General features: G+C 34.4%; 1 protein-coding gene across 1 annotated transcript; it reads right to left on the bottom strand.

Annotated features, from left to right (window-relative positions):
* Positions 1-8958: 8958 nt before the first annotated feature.
* LOC120087112 (glutamine synthetase nodule isozyme-like) lies at positions 8959-14594 on the bottom strand. Its single transcript, XM_039043993.2, has 13 exons — positions 14251-14594; positions 14121-14160; positions 13280-13383; positions 13022-13070; positions 12812-12918; positions 10981-11068; positions 10384-10512; positions 10198-10272; positions 10051-10104; positions 9908-9945; positions 9648-9807; positions 9383-9443; positions 8959-9282 (listed from the first exon to the last, which is right to left on the bottom strand). The coding sequence occupies exons 1-13, from the start codon at positions 14322-14324 to the stop codon at positions 9191-9193; spliced, it is 1071 nt and encodes a 356-aa protein (XP_038899921.1). The 5' UTR covers positions 14325-14594; the 3' UTR covers positions 8959-9190.
* Between the last annotated feature and the right edge of the window lie 8123 nt (positions 14595-22717).

Genomic DNA, 22717 nt, shown 5'->3' with positions numbered 1-22717 from the left:
CTAATACAAAAGAAGCACCACCAAGATCCTTCATCTCAAAATTCCTTTTGAGAAATCTCTTAGCGTCATGCAATAAACCTACATCATTACTAGCTATGAATATGTCATCGACATATAACACTAGAAATATTGATTTACTCCCACTGAACTTGTGATATACACAATATTCCACTATGTTCGCCTTAAAACCAAAGGAGGTTATCACTTCATGGAATTTGTGGTACCGTTGATGAGAGGCTTGTTTGAGACCGTAGATGAATTTCTTCAATTTGCTCACCACAGACTTTGAATTATCAGACACAAAGATTTTCGGTTGCACTATATAAATCGTCTCATCAATGTTCCCATTGAGAAACACAGTTTATACGTCCATCTGGTGTAGCTCTAAATCAAAGTGAGCTACCAGTGCCATGATTACCCTAAAAGAGTCCTTCGATGAAACTGGAGAGAAAGTCTTTTTGTAATCAATGCCTTCCTTTTGAGTAAAACCCTTTGCAACAAGGCGAGCCTTATATCTTTCGATATTGTCATGTGAATCCTTTTTGGTTTTAAATATCTATTTACAACCTATGGGTTTCACTCCAGATGGCAGTTCAACAAGTTCCCAAACGTCATTGTCTTTCATGGATTTTATTTCCTCTTTCATATCACTTATCCACTTTTGAGAGTTAAAACTTTGTAAAGTTTGTTGGAAGTTGATTGGATCATCTTCCATTACGCCCACATCATCCCTATGTTCTTGAAGAAATACAATATAATCATCTAGAATTGCACTTATTCTCTCTTTAGTAGATCTTCTTAGTGGCACTTCTTGAGGTTGTTGGGTTTGAACTTCAGGTTCAACAACGAGGACTTTAATGTTGTCTTGTTCTATAATTGGTTCAATAATGAAGTCAGGAACTGGAGCTTGAACATCATTTATAACTACATGAGGAAAAGAAACCAAATCATCTTCAAAGAAAACTTTCCTTATGTTATCTCTCCCCCTCCCAAACTCAACATCCTCAAGGAATCTAGCATTTCCTGTCTCAAACAATAATCTAGAACTGGGATCACAAAACTTGAAATCCCGAGAGCACTCAGAATACCCAACAAAATAACAGCTAATAGTTCTTGAGTCCAATTTTCTTTCATTAAGCCTATAAGGCCTAGCCTCACCTAGACAACCCCATATGTGAAGATGTCTAATACTAGGCTTCTTTCCTGTCCACAGCTCATAAGGGGTTTTAGCTACTGCTTTACTAGGTACCCTATTAAGGATATATGATACAGTCTTTAGTGCCTCACCCCAGAGGGATTCTGGTAGAGAAGAACGACTAATCATACTTCTTACCATATCCTTGAGTATTTTATTTCGCCTTTCCGCTACACCATTCATGTTGGATTTGCTCGACATAGTGTATTGCGGGACAATTCCACATTTCTCTAGGTATTTGGCAAATAGCCTTGGACGTTGTTCACCTGATCCATCATATCTACCATAATATTCACCACCACGATCAGATTTAACAACCTTAATTTTCTTTCCAAGTTGAAGTTCAACTTCAGCTTTGAAAAACTTGAAAATGTCCGAGGATTACGACTTCTCATGAATTAAAGACTTGAAAACGTCTAAGTACAACTGAGCCAAAATTATTGTTTTATCTCTATAGGTATATTTAACTCCTCAAGTATCACTAATTTCTCTAATGAATAATAAGTCATAGTCCAACTATGACCAAACCTCTCTTGGGCCAAGAGAGAGTGTGACACCACATAGTTTAAGCCCCAAAATCAGCCTTTAAGGGAACAATTTATCTACTTTCTCCGACATTGGAGAAGAAGTGAATTCCGTCTTCTGTAGCTGTGTTCTAACTCCCTAATCAAACGAATCCTCAAAATAGTAGGCTTATTGGAATGAATCTGGCTACTTTTACCTATACAAATCAAAGGACCACCTTCATAGGCAGAAGTTCTGAAATGCATCTAAAAAGTGTGTTTTCTGAGCTTAGAATTTAGTTAGTTTTATGCTTAATTTGAGATCTTTGATGCTTTTATTGTTTGATTGTAGAAAATCGAGCAATTGGATGAAAATAAACAATTTTGAAAGATTAATGACCAAAATACCTCCAAGAGGGTAAAGTTTTGACCTAGGGTAATGATCAAAGGAGAAAAAGGAAAGAAAATGTAGAAATCAGATGCAGGGCAGCATTGAACAAGTGTTGCAATGCTGCAAGGTAGAGAACATATAAAAATAGGACAGCAAAACGTTGCGACGCTATGATTAATGCTGCACGCTACGGATTTAATTGATGCCAACGTTGCAATGCTTCCTTGGAACGTTGCAACACTGCGACCAATGTCTATATAAGCAATTTATGGCCGACTTGATTTGGGGAGGAGACTTTTAGGGCTATTTTGAGAGCGTAAAGTAATATTTAAGAGAGGCATCCCTAGGGAGTGTAATTTTGGATAGAGGCGACATCTCGGAGTTTCAAAAGATCGAAGATTTAAAGAGTTCGTTGGGTTGTGATTCAGGATTCGAGGACAAGAGTCAAGAACACGACTTGCAATTTATTCCTTCTCTTATTTTTGTCCTCTGTGTTTAGAAATCTCATGAATGGTCTATGTTTGTGTTGTAACCATGAGTGATTAATTTGCATTTCTAGGGTGTTGATTTAGTTTTATAGATTGTGAAAATTGAATTAGTTGCTTCTTGGATTGAATTTATGCATAATTATTTTAGCATATTTGTTCTCAATACTTTTGATTAACTGATCACTAATTGAATGTTCTTTACTTAATGTCTATCTCGAGAGAAGGTGTTGAGCTAGATCTAGCATGTTAAACTGTTAATCGAGTATGCACGAGAGTGATAGGAGATTAATAGAGATTGTTGATAGAGGAACTTAATGTTATGGCTAGTCAAGCGATAGAAGAGATTTGGGTCGATGGTTAGTCATTAGAAAGGGTTGAGCTCGATAGAGGATACCTGGATAAAAGACTCATAGATTTATAATTTACATGAATCAATCTAAGGTCAAAATAATTAATTTGGTTAACCCGTTTAACGAAACCATACCCTAAAACATGTCTTTGTCTAGTTTCATCCCAGTTTTATCTTTTCTTGATTTTTAGGATTAAATTAGTTAGGTTCTCATCACAGTCTGGTCCCCTAAATAAAAATAGAAGAATCTCTGACTAGCTAAAAGAGTCAAACCAATTCTTCAGAGGACGATACTCGATCTCTCGATCGTTTTACTATATTATATGTTGACATGTGCGCTTGCGCTGCCATTAAGTTCACGACTCACTCAAGATTCAAGTCATGTCACCTATAGTCATCTTGGTGAAATGTAAGCCTCTATGATGAATGATGTTATATAGTAAGACTAGTCATTTCATGGTCTGGTTTTATACAAACTCTTTTGTATAGAAAACCCCTGCTCACATGTCTCCACATGATTGATTAGGATCAGATCATTTGTAGCACTTTACAACAATTGTAACATCTATAAAAAGGGTCGTATTTGTAGTGTCACCAGGATAAGGTATCCAACCTTATCCATGTACTATAGATCATTTAGGTTATCACTTAAACATGATCCACCTATATGTCTATACATACATGTTTAAGCTACAAATGAGAACCTTGGATGTTAGTTTATTGGTTTGTGGGTTTTTAATTATACTAAATGTCAAATAAAACATCCCATATTTTATTAAATAAATAAATAATTTGTATAATACAATTATAAACTAAGGACCCAACGAGATTTAGGGCATCAACCCAAACACATGGAGCCGGTGAGGTGGAACTGAAATTTTAATCAGGGAAGAATCTCACCTTGAAAGATGTCCTGTACACTCCGGAGATAAGAAAAAAACTTGGTTTCGAGCTATCTCCTTAACAAGTTCGGGTTTACCTAGATAATATAGGAAGATTTATATACCCTTACTAAGAATAATGTATTTGTAGGGAAGGAAATGTTCAACTTAAATATAGACTGAAATAAAGTGAAATCTTTTGTTTATATGCTGTGTTCCTTGAATGTTTGGCATGTTATACTTTGTCATGTTAATAAGAGATTAATTAGTAACATGATTAGGCTGGAAATAATACCTAAGTTATCCATGAATGAATTTGATAAATGTGAGCATTGTAGTCAAGCTAAAATAACAATGACTCCGCTTAAATCTGTACTCAGGGAATCTAAGCCTTTAGATTTAATTCATTATGACTAATGTGAATTTGATGGCATCTTGACTAGGAATAGTAAAAGATATTTTTATTACTTTTATTGATGATTACTCTGATTTTACTTTTGTATATTTGCTAATAAACAAAAGTGATACATTTGGTGCTTCAAATTGTTTGTAATTGATGTAGAAAATCAGTTTAACAGAAAGGTTAAAAGACCTTGTAGGGATAGGGGAACTGAGTACAACTCAGATAGCTTTAATGAGTTCTTTAACTCACATGGAATAATACATAAAAAGACTACACCTTACTCTATTGAAATGAATGGAAAAGTCTAAAGGAAAAATAGAACTTTAGTTGAGCTAGTAATTGGTATTTTACTCAGTTTAGGAGCCGCATCTTATTGGTGGGGTGAAATAATCCTACCATATGTTATGTCCCAAATAGAATACCAAAATCTAAAAACACAACTTCACCTTACGAAGTCAACAAGAATAAGAAACCAAACTTGTCATATTTTAGAACTTGGGGATGTCCAGCCTTTGTAAGAATTCTATACTCTAAAAGAAGAAAGCTTGCTAGTAGAGCCTATGAGTGAAGTTATGTCATAAATAGTAAAGCCTATAGGTTCTATGACCTAGTAAACCAAGTAATCATTGAGTCAAATGATGTTGACTTGTTTGAGGATAGATTTCCCTTTAAATCGAGAAATAGTGGGGTTCAGGATCCAGTAGTCTAACCCCAGTTAGAAATCCTACCTCTACAGAGGAAGCCAATCCATAACCTAGAAGAAGTAAAAGAACTAGAACCGTCAAGGATTTTGGGGATGACTTCCAGACCTATAATGTAGAAGAAGATCCTAAAGACTTTTGTCCTTTGTAGATGTCAACTTATGGCAAGAAGTTATAGATGATGAGATGGACTCTCTTGAGTCAAATAGGACTTGACACTTAGTAGACCTACCTCCAGGTTGTAAGGCAATAAGGTGCAAATGGATCCTAAGGAAAAAGCTTAGACTTGATGGAACAGTTGACAAGTTTAAAGCCAAATTAGTGGAAAAGGACCTTAGACAAAGAGAAAACATAGACTTCTTTAATATCTTCTCCCCTGTCACTATAATTAACTCAATCTGTATTTTGTTTTCTCTCAATGCCCTTTATAACCTCGTAGTACATCAAATGGATGTAAAGACCACTTTCCTAAATGGTGAACTTGAAGAAGATATTTATATGGAAGAATCTGAGGGCTTTATAGTCCATGATTAAGAAAATAAGGTTTGTAAGCTAGATAAATCTCTCTATGATCTGAAACAAACTCCTAAGCAATGACATGAAAAGTTTGATAACCTAATCCTATCTAAAGGTTTCAAGGTTAATGAAAGTGAAAATGCATCTATTATAAGTTTGAAAATAATCTCTGCACTATCATGTATCTGTATATAGATGATTTTTTAATCTTTGGATCGAACTTGCACGTCATAAATGATGTAAAATCCACGTTGAGTGTAAACTTCGATATGAAAGACTTAAGAGAAGCGAGTGTAAACTTAGACATAAAAGTGACTAGGTTTGAAAAGGGAATTTATTTGGATCAATCTCACTATGTAGAAAATATTCTAAAGAAATATAATTACTTTGAATGTAAACCAACATGGACTCCCTATGACCCTGTGTTAAGTTGTTCAAGAACATTGGTGACAGTATTAGTCAAATTAAATATGCAAGCATTATAGGCAGTTTTAGATAGTTGCTGACTACACTAGGCCTAATATAGCTTATGCTATAGAATTACTTTGTAGGTTTACAAGCAGACTTCATATACAACATTTGAATGCGATAGAAAGGGTTATGAGGTACTTGAAGAAAACCCAAAACCTAGATTATACTATCAGAAGTTTCCTGCTCTCTTGGAAGGGTTTAGCGATGCTGACTGAAACTCCCTCTCGGATGATTCAAAGGCTATAAGTGGTCATATTTTCAATATAGCAGGCAGAGCTATCTCTTAGAAGCCCAAGAAATAATTGATACCAATCATATTGATCTATTGCGATAGTACTTGCAAAAATTGAAAAAGTTCAGAACCGTTATTACAATGGAAAGAGACGAAAAATACGTCATAATCACAATACCATCAAAGAGTTCCTCACTACTAGTACAGTTAGAGTGGATCACGTATGAACCGATGAAAACTTGGCAAATCCTTTAATGAAAGGACTGGCCAAAGAGAAGATTTTCAAAACCTAAAAAAATTCCTACAGAGAGATGAATCATCTGTGAGGAAAACCCAACCTATAGACTGAAGATCCCAATAAATAGGTTCAATGGATAATAACTAATCACAAGTGATATGTAGTGAATTATGCTAAAATGAACACAAAGTTCTCTTCCGATGACTTAGTGTTTGAGCATGATATCCTGAAGCGTAAGAAATATTGAACCTAGTTCTTTATGAAATCTATACTTGATTTTAAGTGAGGTACCTAGCTGCATGAGTACTATTGATAGACTCACCTGTGTAAATGTGGAAGTGGCGGTCGCTTCATATGGAGTTTTTGGCAAACTCTCTAGAACGTTCACTAAATCAGGATACACGTACTAGACCTTAAAGCATGGGCTTTTGAACTACACCCTAATGATATTGTGTGTGAAATGTTGTTAGAGATACAATTCAAAACCATGAGTTACTTTAGTATATTCTGAATCATCTACACTATGTAAAGGATCAAGTCGTAAGACACCTTTGCTTATGCACAATGTTGTATAGATTGATATTGCTCGACCACAAATGCTTTTCTTATGTTTTTAAATTTTCAAGTGGGGGATTGTTGCTGAAAATTCAAGTTTTTAAAAGGAAAAAAAAGCTTTGGTTGAGAATCCAACATTACTTATTTTTTAAAGATGAGTCTCCTTCTTATACTCCCACCTAAGGCTATGGGTTTGGGCCCCAATGGGTTACCATATTCTAGAGGGAGTGAAGAGATAGACAAATGTGGGTATGGTAGACATCCTACACGTGCGTCGCTGCTATTCGATCTGGCAGGCGAGTGTTATTATTGAAAAAAATATTTTTATTATTTATTTAATTTTTCTTTTTATTATTTAAAAATAAATAAAAGAAAAGGTCTCAGTCTTCCGCTTGCGTCGACAATTCAGTCTTCCATCCGCATCTTACGCACACATTCTATGGCTCTACGCGCCTCTCTCCCCGTCAGTTTTGTGCAGTAGTTGGCCTTCGAGGCCTATAAAAGGCTCGAGCCCTTTCATTAGTCTTAACATCTCATTTTTATATCTTCACAGATTTTCTCTCTCGATCTCTTATTCCTTTCCATTTTCCATTCCCATTTTTCGAGCATCTCAATCCTGAAGGTCGGGCCTAGTTCAACTCCGATCGAGACAGTTTTGTAAATTATGGGTTATTTTATCTTGGAGACGACATGACATTTCTGTAGAACTTCTTGCACACTTGGGTAGAGCCACGGACCACGGAACGTCTTAAAGAGAGCAAAATCCATGACTCAATCTATAACAAATTATTGTCTTGCAGATTCCGTTTTTTTTACGATTGTTGTTCGTGACTGTTAGTTGTTTTGAAATCTTGATCATTGGAGGGTAGCCGGTTCCAATGACAAATAATTTAATTATGGCATGGAAAGTGATGATAATTATAGTAGTAACATATTGTAGCCGGTTCCAACGACAACTAATTTAATTATGGCATGGAAAGTGATGATAATTGTAGTGATAACATATTTTAATTTCCAAAGCTCCCGAATTCTTTATTTTTGCTCAGGGGCGTTTGGAGAGGAGTTGGCTGGTTTTAAAAAATTTATAATACAAAAGTATTTTGTTCCCATTATGGCAAAAGACTCCACGCTAAAGTCAATTGATTTCACAACATTTTTAAAAATGTGTGACAAACTGTTAAAGGAGTTAAAATATTAATTTTTCATAGTAAAAAATTTTTTTTTTGGGTCAAATAGAATTATTAGCACTACTCATTGATTAGTCCAAAAAGGTGCTATAAATACACTCTTATGTTTCATAATTTATGAACTCCTTAGTCTAAGAGTGTCACGATTGAACCATTTAAGGAATAATTATCTGATTTATCCCTAAATTTTCTAAATATATCTTTTAGTCCATGAATTTTTAAAAATAAACTAAAAAAATCCTTGCTCTTCCCTGAAATTATTTTTTAAACATATTTTTTAAATTCAAGATTTCATATAATTATATAAATAGAATAAAAAATAATTTTTTTAAACCTATTCTTAAAAACTTGAGACAAAATACATTTTAAAAATTTAGGTACCTATTCTAAAAAGTCAAAAAGATGTTAGAAAAGTCAAAAACCAATTGCACCTATTTTCTAAAATTCGTGGACTTAAAAGGTAGATATTTATAAAAGATATCTATGAGGTGACATTTGACTTAGAGTTGAATTGGTAATTATTATAGGAATCGTAAATAACGAGATAATAAACCTTTTTAATAATTGTTGAACCAAATAGTGGTGAATTTTTTTACCCATCCAACCCAACCCAACTTGGGGGTGAAACATCCCTATGTATTATCTTATGCTCTATACATATATTTGTCAAAATTCCCCGAAATAAATAACGATAAATATTTTAAATTCTTTTTAGGTTATTTTAATCATTATTTTTTTCCATATGAAAGTGGGATGCACGCGTGCATTGTGCATTCGTTTGATGATCTAACAACAATTTTACCCCTTTCCCAAAAACAATAAATAACGATGAAGAAAGAGCGGAAGCATAAAAGAAAATAAATTTATTTTAGATTATTATTATAAATATAAAAGATAAAAAGGGGAACAACTAGATTCTAGTTTCTAGTTTAGTGGTTCAACAAGCAAATAATAAAATAAACCTGCAACTGAACACAATCACAAGAGGGCACAAATAAGAAATAGAAACCAAGTTTACGACATCCATCATGTATCAATCAAAAGCTTCAAACGGAGAACGCCGGCCAACCGAGAGACTGTTTAAGGCTTCCCCAGAATGGTTGTTTCGGCGATCATGGAAGTCACGACGTAAGGATCCATGTTTGAAGCTGGCCTTCGATCCTCGAAGTAGCCTGTAAACATTAGATTGGTTAAGAATAGAAGTTTTTAACTTCGATTTTTCTTAAGGACGATGGAGAGAATAATGGAAATAAAGGTTTCAAAGTAACTTGCCTTTGCCGGCCTTTTCAGTTTCGCGGCCAACACGAACAGAGGCTCCTCTGTTTGCAACTCCCTGTAATTTTACATCCACAACGTTTAGTCTCAGAATGTTAAAATAAACTAAACTTATATATGGAAAGTTTTTACGACTAAAATGTACCTTTCAAAAGTAAAATGAGATCTGAAACTAATTTTAAATGTTCAAATATTTCGATATGATCACAGGGACAGTACAAGCTGAAATTAAAATAAATAAAGGGGGCTATAAACAACATACCCAAGAGAAGGTGTTGATATCTGCAGTTTCATGGCGGCCAGTCAACCTCCTCTCGTTGCCTTCTCCATAAGCAGCAATGTGTTCTTTATGGCGCAAACTCAGTTTTTCGATGGCCTTCTTGATCACATCAATACCACCGTCGTTTCTCATTGATTTGGTGCTGAGGCCAACCGAAAATAAAACCCAAAATCATTTCAGATGATATGCTCAACTCAAATTATTACAGAATAGAACAAACAAGACAAAGAAGAAAACAACACCTGTAATTGGTGTGAGCACCAGCGCCATTCCAATCGCCCTGGTAGATATTCAAACAATATGTCACAAACCCAAATGATTCAGTGTGTAAGATCACAAGGCCAACATAGATTTAGTCGTCTACTAATTGAATTTAAACACACACCTGAATTGGCTTTGGGTCGAAGGTGACAACGACTCCTGCAATTTCTGCGATCCTCTGTTTCAACCACAAACCCAGGTTATTTCCATGTCTTAACCATGATCATACCATAAAATAAGTTAGTATTTTCATATTTGAATTAGAGTATACCTCGAGGATGTATCGGGACATCCATAGCTGATCACCAGAAGCAATACCAACGGCAGGACCGACTTGGTATTCCCACTGTCCACCCAATAAGATAAATAAATGAGAATCGTCATTTTAAGGGAGAAAAAGAAAACTCTGGGTATTTATACGTGTTTATGGATATAGGATATTATAATGGGGACGCACCTGTCCGGGCATGACTTCACCATTGATTCCACTAATATTGATTCCGGCATAAAGGCAGGCCTTATAGTGAGCGTCCACAATATCTCGACCGAAGGCCTTGTCTGCTCCTGTACCACAGTAGTAAGGACCCTGCATCCCACAGGTAATTAGATAAATACTTGGAACAAAACCTAGTTTAACAATGCATTACTCTTAATGTATTTACTTATGAAAAAAAAAAAACAACTTTCTGGAACTCTCAATCAAACAAGATAACTACTTTGAGTGAAAAGTATGCGCGTCCTCATTCCATTTTTTTAATCAAATTCCGAAAACAGAGACTACATAGTGTTAAAAACTGATTTTTTTTTCCCTAATTCAAAAATTTAACTTGAAAGTAGATTAAAATGGTAAACGAACATCGTTCTTAACAATAACAAACAAATAGAATTGCTATCCAATTGACTTGAAACCGTTTGAAACTTATTTATTCAATACTCAAATATTTTTCCTAAGGTTTTCTTTTAAATTATTGTAAATGATTTGGCAATAAAATATCTACACATTCGGCGAAGAAGAGCAGCTTTGATGATGATGAACAAACAGCATGTAGAGTACCTGTGGGCCTGGGAAGCCACCGACGGGCCAACCGAGGGGCCAGTGAATATCCTTTTGGAGGAGAGTGTATTCCTGTTCAATTCCATACCTGTTGCCACCATCAAAATACATCTAAGACATGAATGATACAACTGAACCAATAAGCTGTATGTTTATATCTAGATTTAATTACTTATAGTTATAATCATAAATTTATCATAAATTAAGACCCATAATATTCATATTCAATGAAAAAGAAATACCATTTAGAATAAGACAAAGCAAAAAGAAAATTATCATGTGGAAGTGGAAGTGGAACACGTGAAAAAAGGAACGGATGAGAGACACCAGATCAAAGAGTAAAAGAGGCAGGACCTTGAGAATTCGAAGTGCTTAACTTTAATGCTGAGATGTGATAAAATAAGTTATTGTGTTAAGCACGCATGGTACGTTGGTGAAGCACCTACCTAAAATATCAGCTTTTGCTGCATATGGGACCAATATTTTTTAGGTCCGCAAATTTATGGTTAATTTAATAAGCACGATCGCAAAATGCCACACACTATAATTATTAAAACCATAGTAGCATCACAGCACGGAGGAATTACAGTCAAAAGCTGACGGTGGACATATTTTAATTACGGCTCAAATTCAACATTTATCACACATTCCTGACAATTCCCAATTATATATTCGAACACCAACCCCACTCATGAAAAAAGTGACAGCTGCCAAGTTCCAAATCAATGGGGAGTGGAGACGTGTTCATGAATGTTTTTAGGAAAAGTAAAATAAGAAAAATAATCATGGGGCTATAAAGAATTCTTTTTAGCTTTTATTTCAATGTTTTTGATAATCGTGATGGAATGATCGGTAAAAGTCAACATTGTTTTTTACTTTGAAAATACCATTCCCCAATTTGTGATTATGAAAAGAATGGTTGGAAAATTAATTTGTTTCCTTCGAGCTAAGGAATCAAATAAATGGGAATGAATAAAGGGTAAATTGAAACCAACTGGAATAAGAATAGTAAAATCAAAATAAAATGTACCATAACTATGTATAAATTTCATCTTAACATGTGATATTTCCAATAAAATTTAAACATTTTATTCTATTAGATTTGACATCGACAAAGGAAAAAATTAACATTTTTATGATATCATGAAAATACATAAATATATTTTTTTTTTAACATAAAGCAAAAAAAATTCAAATATAGTATAAAACAATAAATAATTCAACTGGTTTAAAGTTATAAAACTTTTGTTTATCAATTTAAACAGTTTTTTTTCTTCATAATTTTTCTAAAAATATTAGATGGACATTTTAAACATTGATCATAACAAAATTGAGGAAAAGTTCAAAAAATTCAAAGCACTATTGAAACTTTTTGCTATAAAATGTAAATATTTCAAAATTTATACAGATATTTTAAATATACATATTAAGAATATATATTTTATTGTATACCACTGCACGTAATAATGATTAATTTATGTTAAATATGGTAAAAATCCCAAAACATATATATAATGCGCAAATGTAAATTGATAAAAGGAATGAGATTCGATCATTCTTCCTCCTGATTTTGTCTGAACTAAAAAAAAAATTATTCATTTAAAAAAACTGTAAAGAATTGTCAAAATTTTACTTTGGGCAATACTTAGATGTCCTTTCTCTATGTATCCCATTTTTAGCACTCATTTAAAAAAAAATCAAAAAGAAAATAAGAAGAGAATTTACTACATGATAGAATAATTTAATAGATTGTAATTAAGGTAGGTTTCGACTCGGTAATTATTTTTTTTGACAAATTTTTTTGTATTAATAATATTAGATGTCAGATTACCAAGGTTCCTCGGCAATGACGTCAGGGTTGCTAAAAATCTTGGCGGCGTTGAATCTCTTGTTGGTGGGAATCGGCTCTCCAGCTGGCGTATAGGCATCACACATCACCTAATATTTCGGGCCCATTTTCAAACAAAAAGACGAAATTACCCCTCAACTCGCTTTTAGAATACCAAAAATGACCGTAGAAAAACCGGTGAATCCACCATACCAGGATGTTGTTTCCTCTTCTGAACGGATCCTTGAAAACCGCCTGGGGACTGTTAACAGCCAAACAAAACTAACGCCGTTAAATGTGAAAATTTCAGATAGGAACAAAAAAGTCAAAGATTCTGCTTGAATCATGGAATATTCAACAATATTAATTTTGGATACTCTCGATCAGGACCGTTGATTACGATCCTGAGATAGCAACAGTTACATGATGGACAGGTGGCGTATGGTAATGGGGTGGGAGCGATGTACATACTATATGATGACTTCACTGTTGTCTCCGGGGGCTTGATTCGTACTGGAACCGTCGTAGTTCCACTTTGGGAGTTTCGCTGGATCGGTTACCGGGCCCGGAAGAGTCTGAAAATTGTTTTTAAAGAGAATCATTCAGAAAACGATGCAACGATCTGTACGGATACATTCCGAACAATTCCATAGAGAATAAAAATCTGTACTGAAATGCTTTCCAGAAAAAAAACGACCGATTATGATGTAAAACAAACGTTGAAATCTGAAGAAAGTATACGTAATTTCTCCAGAAAAGTATCAATACGTACAACTGTATTCAAGGAGGAAGAAAGGAAAAATAAATGAGAGCAACGTTCGTAATCGGAAGACACGATCTACACGGTATTGAAAATTTCTTAAGCGAATTGATACAGCAAGAAAAATCTCTAAAAATTAGCTTCTAAAAAATGAACGATTCAGAAGACTCGCACAAAAAATCGAAAAACCAACAAAAAAATAAAAAAAAAAACAGAGAGAAGCATTTGAAATCTGAAGAAATGATCTGCATATATGATTTTCCTAACGATTTCAAACATCCAGAAACCGAAAAATAAAACTTCAAATGATAAAACAAACAGAGAGAGAAACATCCGATATCTGAAGAAAATGATCTGTAAACATAAAGAAATTATCTCCAGAAAAAACTTCGAAAAAAGCACGATCGATTCGGAATTCTCAAACAAAAAATAGACTAAAAGGCAAGAAAACAAAAAAAACAGAGACAAACTCAGTAATCATCATCACAAACAGCGAAAACAAACAGAATCTGATCCAAACACGGAAGAAACGGAAAAAGAATCCATTCATACCCTAGCTTTGCTCCTCAAATCGAGTCCCGATCCTCCGATCCTGTAAGAGGAGAATTTTTTTTTTAAAAAAAGAAAATAGCCGATGATCAGGAGAAGATAATGGATAGAGCGATTGAGAGAAAGTAATTACCATACGTATTCGGCGATGATCTTCTCGGTGGTATCAGTGAGGTTAAGATTGATGAGATCGAAGAGGAGAGACATGGCGACTGAGGCAGAGGAAAATGAGCGAAAGAGAGAGAAGGGAAAATGATGAGAGAGACAACCAGGAAGGAGGGTTTTAATAGGGGACTGCCAATGCCTTCGCTACTTACGTCGCGGACGTTAGGACTTATGACAGGCCAAAATGACGGCCACTTTCCGAAAAGAAAATGGTTAAAATATTATTTCGCAATATACTCTTAAATTCATTTAATTTTCAATAAATTTTTAAATTAATCCTTTAAAATTAATTTTCGTTGAAATTAACTAAACAATAACAATATTTTGATGCAGCGAAATATATTATATGAATATGTTAACATTGGGCATTTGAAACTATTAAGATTGAGCAAATTTTAAGGTATGTGAATTGTAATAATATTTTAACAACAAATTAGTAAATTAAATTTGATTAAACTTAATTTAATTTAAATGGGGTCTTAGTCAGCAAGCAGAAGGAGAAAAGTTCCGAGAAATTTGGAATCGTCTCGTGATTTTTAGATTATTTCGGCAAAACTGGCAATGGGTAGCCACTCATACCTTTTATTATTATTATTATTATTATTATTATGGGAGTTAATCGCTAATGATAATTAAAATTGTAAAACTAATTAACTAAATGCCTAAAATAACCTTACCGCATCCGTACGCGATACGCGGTACGTCTGACACGAGAATTGTTTATTTATTTTTTGGATTAAATCCTCCCCTTGAATTTTATTATATTTTGATCAACCTTCAAACACTTTCGGTCTAGTCCCTAATTTTTTTTTTAAAAAAAAAATGTTTATTTTAATTTTTACTATTAAAATTATGATAATTTTTTAATAAATATGTGAAGGAGCTTATATTTTTAGATAACTATCCTCTAGATGTATTGAACAAGATGAAGGTAAAGTAAAATGTTAACAAGCCAAAATATTGAATGACAAAAAATTTGAATTAAAAATGTCTTTTAAATTCTCCGGCTTTGTCACCTTATTCAAAATTGAAAATCTAGATTTTCAGCGTAGTCAACTTATTTGGTAGCCTAGTCATCCAAATTTACAAATCACCTTGCCATTTTGTTAAAGAGTCAACAAAATCTTAATATAGTAGGGACTAAAATAAACATCTTTTAAAAGTTCAAGGACTAAAACGAACAATTTTAAAAGTTTAGGGACCAAAATAAAATAATATCCAAAGTTCAGAGACTAAAATAGACATTTTAAAAAATTTAAAGACCAAAATAGAACATTAGGTAAAATTTAGGAACCAAAATAATATTTAAACCTTATTCTTTTAAGGTTTATTTATTTATTAAAGCCCCGTTCAAAAACAATATATTCTTTAAAGGTTAAATTATAAGTTTAATTACTGATTGTTTGGGTCTATTTAATTTCTAACGTTCTGGTAACCATTTCGTAAATCGTTTTATTTTATTTATTTATGAAACTAGTACTTTTGTTTTATTTTCAAATTTTGGCTTATTTTAAAAATGTTGATAAAAGGTATAAAAAAAATTTAATAAATTTACGAGTGAAAGGACACTTCAAAGTCTTAATTTAAAATAATAATAATAATAATAAACCTATAAACACATATTTCCCCTCTAAATTTCTTGATCGGTTATCTATTTTCCATCAATTTTTTAAAACTAAAAAAGTATATATATATTTTTTAACGTTAGCTAATATTCAACTATTTTACTTAATAAATATGATTTTTTTTTTTAACGTTAGCTAATTTCCCCTCTAGATTTCCATTTTGTGTCTAACAGATCGTTTAACTTTAATAGTGTAATATTAGATCCTTCACTTTCAACTTTATTTATACAATATGATATTGATGCATTCAAAAACTAAACAATTAATTAATTAATTAGATATAAATTTGATTTTTTTTGTAACTAGAATGTTAAGACCATATTTGATAATCATTTGATTTTTAAATTTTGTTTAACAAGCCTTTTGAACCCTTAAATACAAAGTTGGCCACTATGATACTTACTTTTATTTTGTTTGAATTTCACACATAGACTCTTTTTTTTTCTTTCCCAAAGCTATCTAGATAAATTCATATTAGCTATTGTTGATGCCAATCTTTGACAAAGCCAATGTACTTGATCTTTAAAGGGCAACAATAGTAAATTTGTATTTTTGGAGGAAGAGAGTTCGTCTGCAAACAAACAGAAATTTGAATACCGATGTGGTGTAAGCCACAGCTACTCTGATGCTTAAGTCAGAATGTTGGAAGGAGAAGAAAATATTTTATTTTGTTTAGAGAACTTACTTCGTTTGTACTCTGCTCCGTCTTATTATAGATTATGGCCTTTTTCCTATTCCTTATCGATTAGGGTTTCTGACTAGGCTATCTGTTTATAAAATCCTTTTAGGTCGAGGCCGACCAACCCACATTCTCACCCAGCGCTAGGATTTCATCCCTTTCTAACTAAGCCTATGTTGGTTCGAACTGACCTCTGGTTGTCGTTAATAGGGTCAGCCTCGGTGCCGAGGCCAACCGAACCTACTTTTCTTTTGGTTTTATTTGACTCCTCTTCTTTTGTTCTTTGTTGTCCATTTCACTTTTGATTCCAAAATCCACCCAGAACATTAGCTTGTTGGGATCGGTGTCCTAATTCTCAAAAAGTCTCGTAGTTTGTAAACTGTACACATTGTTATGAATAAAACAAGAGTTATTTTATTTGGCATTTACTCATATCCAATAAACAAAACTCCATGGTTATTGTATGTAAACTTAAGCATGTATATGAGATATACAAGTGGATCATGCCTTAAGTAGGTTTGTAGTATAAGGATTAAGGAGTGATACCTCATCCTGGTGACACTACGGATACGACCTGCTTTGTAGAGGTTTACAAGTGTTGTGAACTATACAGATGGTAGATCCTAACCATGTGGAGACATGTGAGCGAGGGTGTCCTATACAAAGAGTTTGTATAAGACCGGACCACGAGATGACTAGTTTCTTTATATAACGTCGTTGATACTTGAGACTTACATCTCACCTAAATGACCATAGGTGACATGACCTCAATCTTGAGTGCTTTGAGAACTCCTGCCTTTGAGGGTGGTCCTTTGATCAGTATGGGACAGAGTGGCCAGATTTCCAACTCAACATGCCTACCTTTTTGGGAATTTGTCTGATTTGGGAGCTAGGAACTCAGTTACACAAGATGGAATTCACCCTTCCCCGAAGTAGGGGTAAGTAGATAGATTGCTCCCTTAAGGGCTGATTCTGGATCTTGAACATAGTGGCCACAGCTTCTCTTTGGAAGAGAGGACTCAGTCATAGTAGGACTATGATTTATGTTCATTAGAGGGATAAGTGATACTTAAGGAGTTAGATGTAACTACAGGGGCATAACCGACATTGGTCCAATTGTACTTACGAGCGATCTGTGAAGGGTTATTACACCGTTGATTGGTTGATATGGACACAAAATATATCTGTAGTAAGAGAGTGCAACTGTCGGTCTTTAGTGGAGTGTCCGACAGTTCACATATGGTGAATCCCGTGACTAAAGAGTTTAATTAGTTATTCACGTATCGTCGGAGCTTCAAGCTACAAGTCCATAAGATCCCCTTGATAACTCAATAGATACAAGTTGAGAATCAGTTCTTGGGGTTGATTTGAAATGTTCAAATTGACAAGAGGAAATTCAATTATATACGATATGATCAGTGTGATGTATGAGATACATCAAGTGGAGGATTAATGTAAATATGATTTACATTAAGTACCATAAAATAGAAAAAAAGCTATGGTTTATATGTTTCATGGAAATATTAAAACTATAGGTTATAAATATAATATGGTAAGTTGGTTATCATATATATTTATAATAATATTAATTATTGGATACTTATCTCTTTTTCTCTAATAACCAATTGAGTGGGAGGTTATTGGTAGTTTTATGGTAACCGTGACATCAAAGAAAAATGTTTTCCTAAATTTAGAGGAGTTTCTATTCTCGGAAAGGAACTCACAAAATTGCTATCAAGTGAAATTGTTTCACAAAAGGATAGCTGAAAGAGAGACTAAACGATCGTAGAGTGTACTATACGATAGTTCACTAAGTTGATTGTGGCTAAACGATCGTAAGGCATAATCTATATGATAAGTTTTCGTCTTCTAAACGATTGAGCATTCGTCTATACAATAGACTCTTCTCATCTCCCATTTGCTCAATCGTCTACACAATTGTTACTCCCCCAATCTCTTCCTCTAACCAAGTCCATACAGAGCCCACACTTCTGGATTCTCACACCAAGAATACCAAGGTAACACTTGTGGTGGTGTCCTCACTCAACTCGACTGAGTTCGAGGTTTTGGAGGCTATTCGTTGTGTGTTCGTGGTGTTTGTGTGGTGGTTACTGTTGATCATGTTGTGTTATAGTCATTGTGTTTGAGCGTTTGTGAATTGTTGTCTTGGAGACTGAACGAGCGTTCGTTATCGAGGGAGTTTGAAGAATGAGTCTTCAAAGGTATGTATTTGTTATCTCTTGATTATCTAAAACATGTTGTAATTACATATTGAGCATGACCTGTTAGTTTCCATTTCTTGTATTGTAATTGTGTATATTCAATATCGAATGGAATTTGGAACAATCATTCCGCTGCTCATGGAAATTCTCATGTCTGATTTCCTTCAATTGGTATCAGAGTTAAGTTGTTCTGATATTCCAAATTTCACTTCTGTTTTGAACTTCTTTTATAGTTGTAGTGGGTTTTATGCATTTGCGTTTAAGTGTTAAATGCATTTGTGGATGACGTTGATGAATGTTTACGGGTTAATTTCCTCTGTTTAAAGCTTTTTTTTTTTTTTATTACAAAGTGTTAATTTGTAAGGGCCACTGTGTTTTTTGGGCATAATTAACAAGTAATCGAGTCTGTAATTCGAAGTGTTTGAGTTTGTTGAGTCATTCGTGATGAAGTTTTGAAGCATGGAGATACGGTTCTCAATAAAGAAGAAGACCAAGGGCTGGTCGTATTGTGTAGCCTCAGGTAAACGATCGTTGGGATTTTGCTAAACGATCGTGTAGATTTTTCTATGTGATCGTGTAGTATTTACTAAACCATTGTTTAGCTGGGTTAAAGTGTTTGCTCTATCACGTATCATTGGTTGCTCGATCGTGTAGATGCTGGAGGTAAATGATCGAGTGGGAGCATATGATGCTCATCGTTTTACAAAAGGTGTGCGCACTAAACAATCGTATAGTTAGCATGCCTCATCGCATAGTTACTGACTACATAATCACGTGGTATATGAGACTTTGGTGCTCACTCAGTGATCATTTAGATGATCGTGCTTCATCGCATCATTGTCATTTAGACGATCATTTAAGGTTTGCATTATGCGTTGCACGCTGCATGATCGCGTACCTCATGCTTCATCGCATAGAAAAAGGTACACGATCGTTGCTAAACGATCATTTAGCTCTAGAAGTGTTGGTAAACGATTGAGTAAAGTGTTTACTCTTTCGTGTAGGCGATCATTCAAGTTTGGTACACGATCAGTGGAGACGCGGACTTCGACTGAACGGTTCAAGACCCAGTTTGCCTGTTTGAATTGGAGACTCTTTGCTTTTGTAATAGTTAGCTTTTGGTTTTTTGGATTTGAGGCTAATTATCCCGGTATACATGAAATGTATGTGGTTTATATGGCATAGTGTATGACATATAGATTTGAAACCCACCTTAGGTTGTGCAATTATTCATGCATCATGCATTATAAGTGTTATAATATAGCATGATGAAATTACAAGAGAGCATGTGCATGCATCACGAAATATAAGAGTTATATTTTTGGCATGCAGTAAGTATATTCATACATCATTTTTATATTATAAGCATTATAGTATAAGGGTGAATGGAAGCATGTTTTGCTTGATTCGTTGCTATTTTGTATAAGTGTTATATAAAAAGTAGCAATAAATGAATGATGCATGGAGCATGACACTTAGTCTATTTATAATCGTTATGAATGCCTTGTATGTGTTTGCTCTGCGTTGTGGTTAATTTTGGTTGTTTCCGTTATAAGCATTATAATAAAAATTATAACTAAAATCGATAAGAAAGAGTTGCATGTGGACTTAGGGTGAACTCATGTTTTAAAATGGTTTTAAAATTGGATTGAGATAGACCTAAGTTCAAGGTTCTATTGGGATTAGCAACTTAGTTTAATCTTTTTAAATCAGTTTAATAGGATTAAATTGATTGGCATAAAATATTAAAGTTGTATTAAATTTATCTATAAGAGACCTTTTGTCTAAGGTAGGTTCTATCTAGGCTGGGGTACTTAAGCTGGCGGAAACGGAACACCCCTACCTGGGAACCTACCTGGAAAGGTGAATTAGATAGATTTTCTGCAAGCATGCAATAGTTGGTCAAGGACTCTGTTAAATAGTTTAATGGATGATGATTAAAAGTTTTTCAACTATTCAAGGTAAAAGTTACTCTTGGGAAAACCTAAAAAGTCACTTAGTTAAAATTCTCAGTCGTGTTTTTTCTAAGTAAACTAAACTCTAAGCTATAAAATACTCAATGGGAAGAAGAGATATATATGGTATGTCAATTATTCCACTCGTGTTTCTCCCTGAATGTTCATGCTGTGAGATTCATGCTTGGCCTTGTGGTGCCCTGAGAGCATCCCCTTTCAGATGGTATTTGCATGAGTCAATATCAAGGTGGACAGAGAGAGTATTTATAGTAAGTGGGTGAAGGGTATGTGTCAACACATCCTACGGTCTTCTTCATTGGTACGCACCATGATATCATTCTTGCATTACTTCTCGTGGTGCCCTGGGAGAGTCCCTCTTTAGATGGGTTTTATGTGATTGGTCAACATCAAGGTGAACTCCAAAAATGGATAGGGTCACTTTAGTTTTTGCCCCAATCAGATTTTTTCCCTTTGGATTGGCTGCTTGGGACGGAACTCTAAGGCCTAAAATGGCGGGTCACACTTGCGAAAAATTGTTAAGTAAGTTAATGATTTCTTAACCAAATCAATGATGGCTAGTCGTTATAGGAGCAAGAGTTGTTCTAGTATTAATGACTGGTTAAGAATGTCTCAATTCAGAAGAGGGATAAATTGACCATCCTTTGGTGGCTTTTGTCCTAAACCTTTGGAGCATCATTGCGAAACTAGATGTCACATAGGTTTATGTTAGTTTTACTAAATCATATTGGATGATGTTTGTTTTTCAACGAGTATTTTTTTAAAACCTAACGTAGGTCAATGTGTTTTGTTTTCAGCAACATGTTTGATTTTCCATAAATGCCTCTAGTTTGACCGACTTCATACAGTGGAAAGTCTTGTAAAACGTATTTCGTGGTAGCGACCTCGAGTTTGTCATGGTCGAGGAGTGTTCTCAAGTTCTGACCCTTGATGCACCGCCGAAGTGTTCGTAATGCATATGAGGTGTGGATGAAGGCTAATTCATGGGCCCAACTTCACATATTGGCTAGCATACCTGATGCTTTAGCCAAAAAGGTTGAGAACATGGTCATTGTACGCATATCATGGATTAGTTGCAAGATTTGTTTAACGTCAGTTCTTACTTTTCGAGCACAGAGGGACGGATGACAAAGACACCAGTAGTATTAGTTCCCAAGTTAAACTCTTGGAAGAGAAAGCAAGTGTGGTTGACTTTGTTAAAGTTCATAGAAGATAAGTGTTATCTGAAATGGAACTTGGAGCTTATTTAAGTTCTGATGTTAATCTCACTACTCTCCAAAAGAGGAGAAAGTCTAAAGACAGTAAATATGATTTATTGGCCTTGTAGACGTGTTTGGTAGAGAATGATGATTCTGCCTGGATCCTTGATTCGGGTGCTACTAACCACGTCAATTCCTTTTACCAAGGATTCAGTTCCTGGTAAACATTGCCACAGAGAGAGATGACTCTTCGAGTCGGTACTGGTAAAGTTGTTTCAGCTATTGCTGTAGGCAGGCTAAAGTTATTTTCGGACAAGAAACGTTATCTGGTACTGGATACTATTTTCGTAGTTCCTCATATTAAGAGGAACTTAATCTCGGTTTCTTGTCTCATTGAACAAGGTTATACCGTCTCCTTTTCTGAGTGTAAAGTGTTTATTTTCAAGAATGAGATGGAGATTGGTTTTGGTTCGATGAAAAGTAACTTCTATGTACTAAGGTCGTTAGTCATAAAAGCCTTGTTTAATACTGAAATGTTTAGTACGACAACGACAGCTAAAAAACCAAAGGTTTCCCCTAAGGAAAACACCCATCTTTGGCATCTAAGGTTAGGTCATATCAACCTTAATAGGATTGAGTAGTTAGTGAAATGTGGACTTCTAAAGAGTTTAGAAGAAAACTTTTTGTCATTGTGTGAATCATGCCTCGAAGGCAAGATGACCAAACGACCTTTTGTT

This window comes from Benincasa hispida, chromosome 9 (assembly GCF_027475165.1).
Source record: "Benincasa hispida cultivar pf3 chromosome 9, pf3_genome.v1.1, whole genome shotgun sequence".
Lineage (NCBI taxonomy): Eukaryota > Viridiplantae > Streptophyta > Magnoliopsida > Cucurbitales > Cucurbitaceae > Benincasa > Benincasa hispida.
The sequence above is the reverse complement of the archived record's forward strand: the minus strand, read 5'-3'. Positions and strand labels throughout refer to the sequence as shown.

Coding starts and splice junctions, on each gene's coding strand:
- LOC120087112 (XM_039043993.2), bottom strand. CDS start 14,324: ATGTCTCTCCTCTTCGATCTCATCAATCTTAACCTCACTGATACCACC. Junction 11,069..12,811: donor GTCATTGCCGAGGAACCTTG/GTAATCTGACAT, acceptor TGGTGGCAACAG/GTATGGAATTGAACAGGAAT. Junction 9,444..9,647: donor ATATCAACACCTTCTCTTGG/GTATGTTGTTTA, acceptor GTAAAATTACAG/GGAGTTGCAAACAGAGGAGC.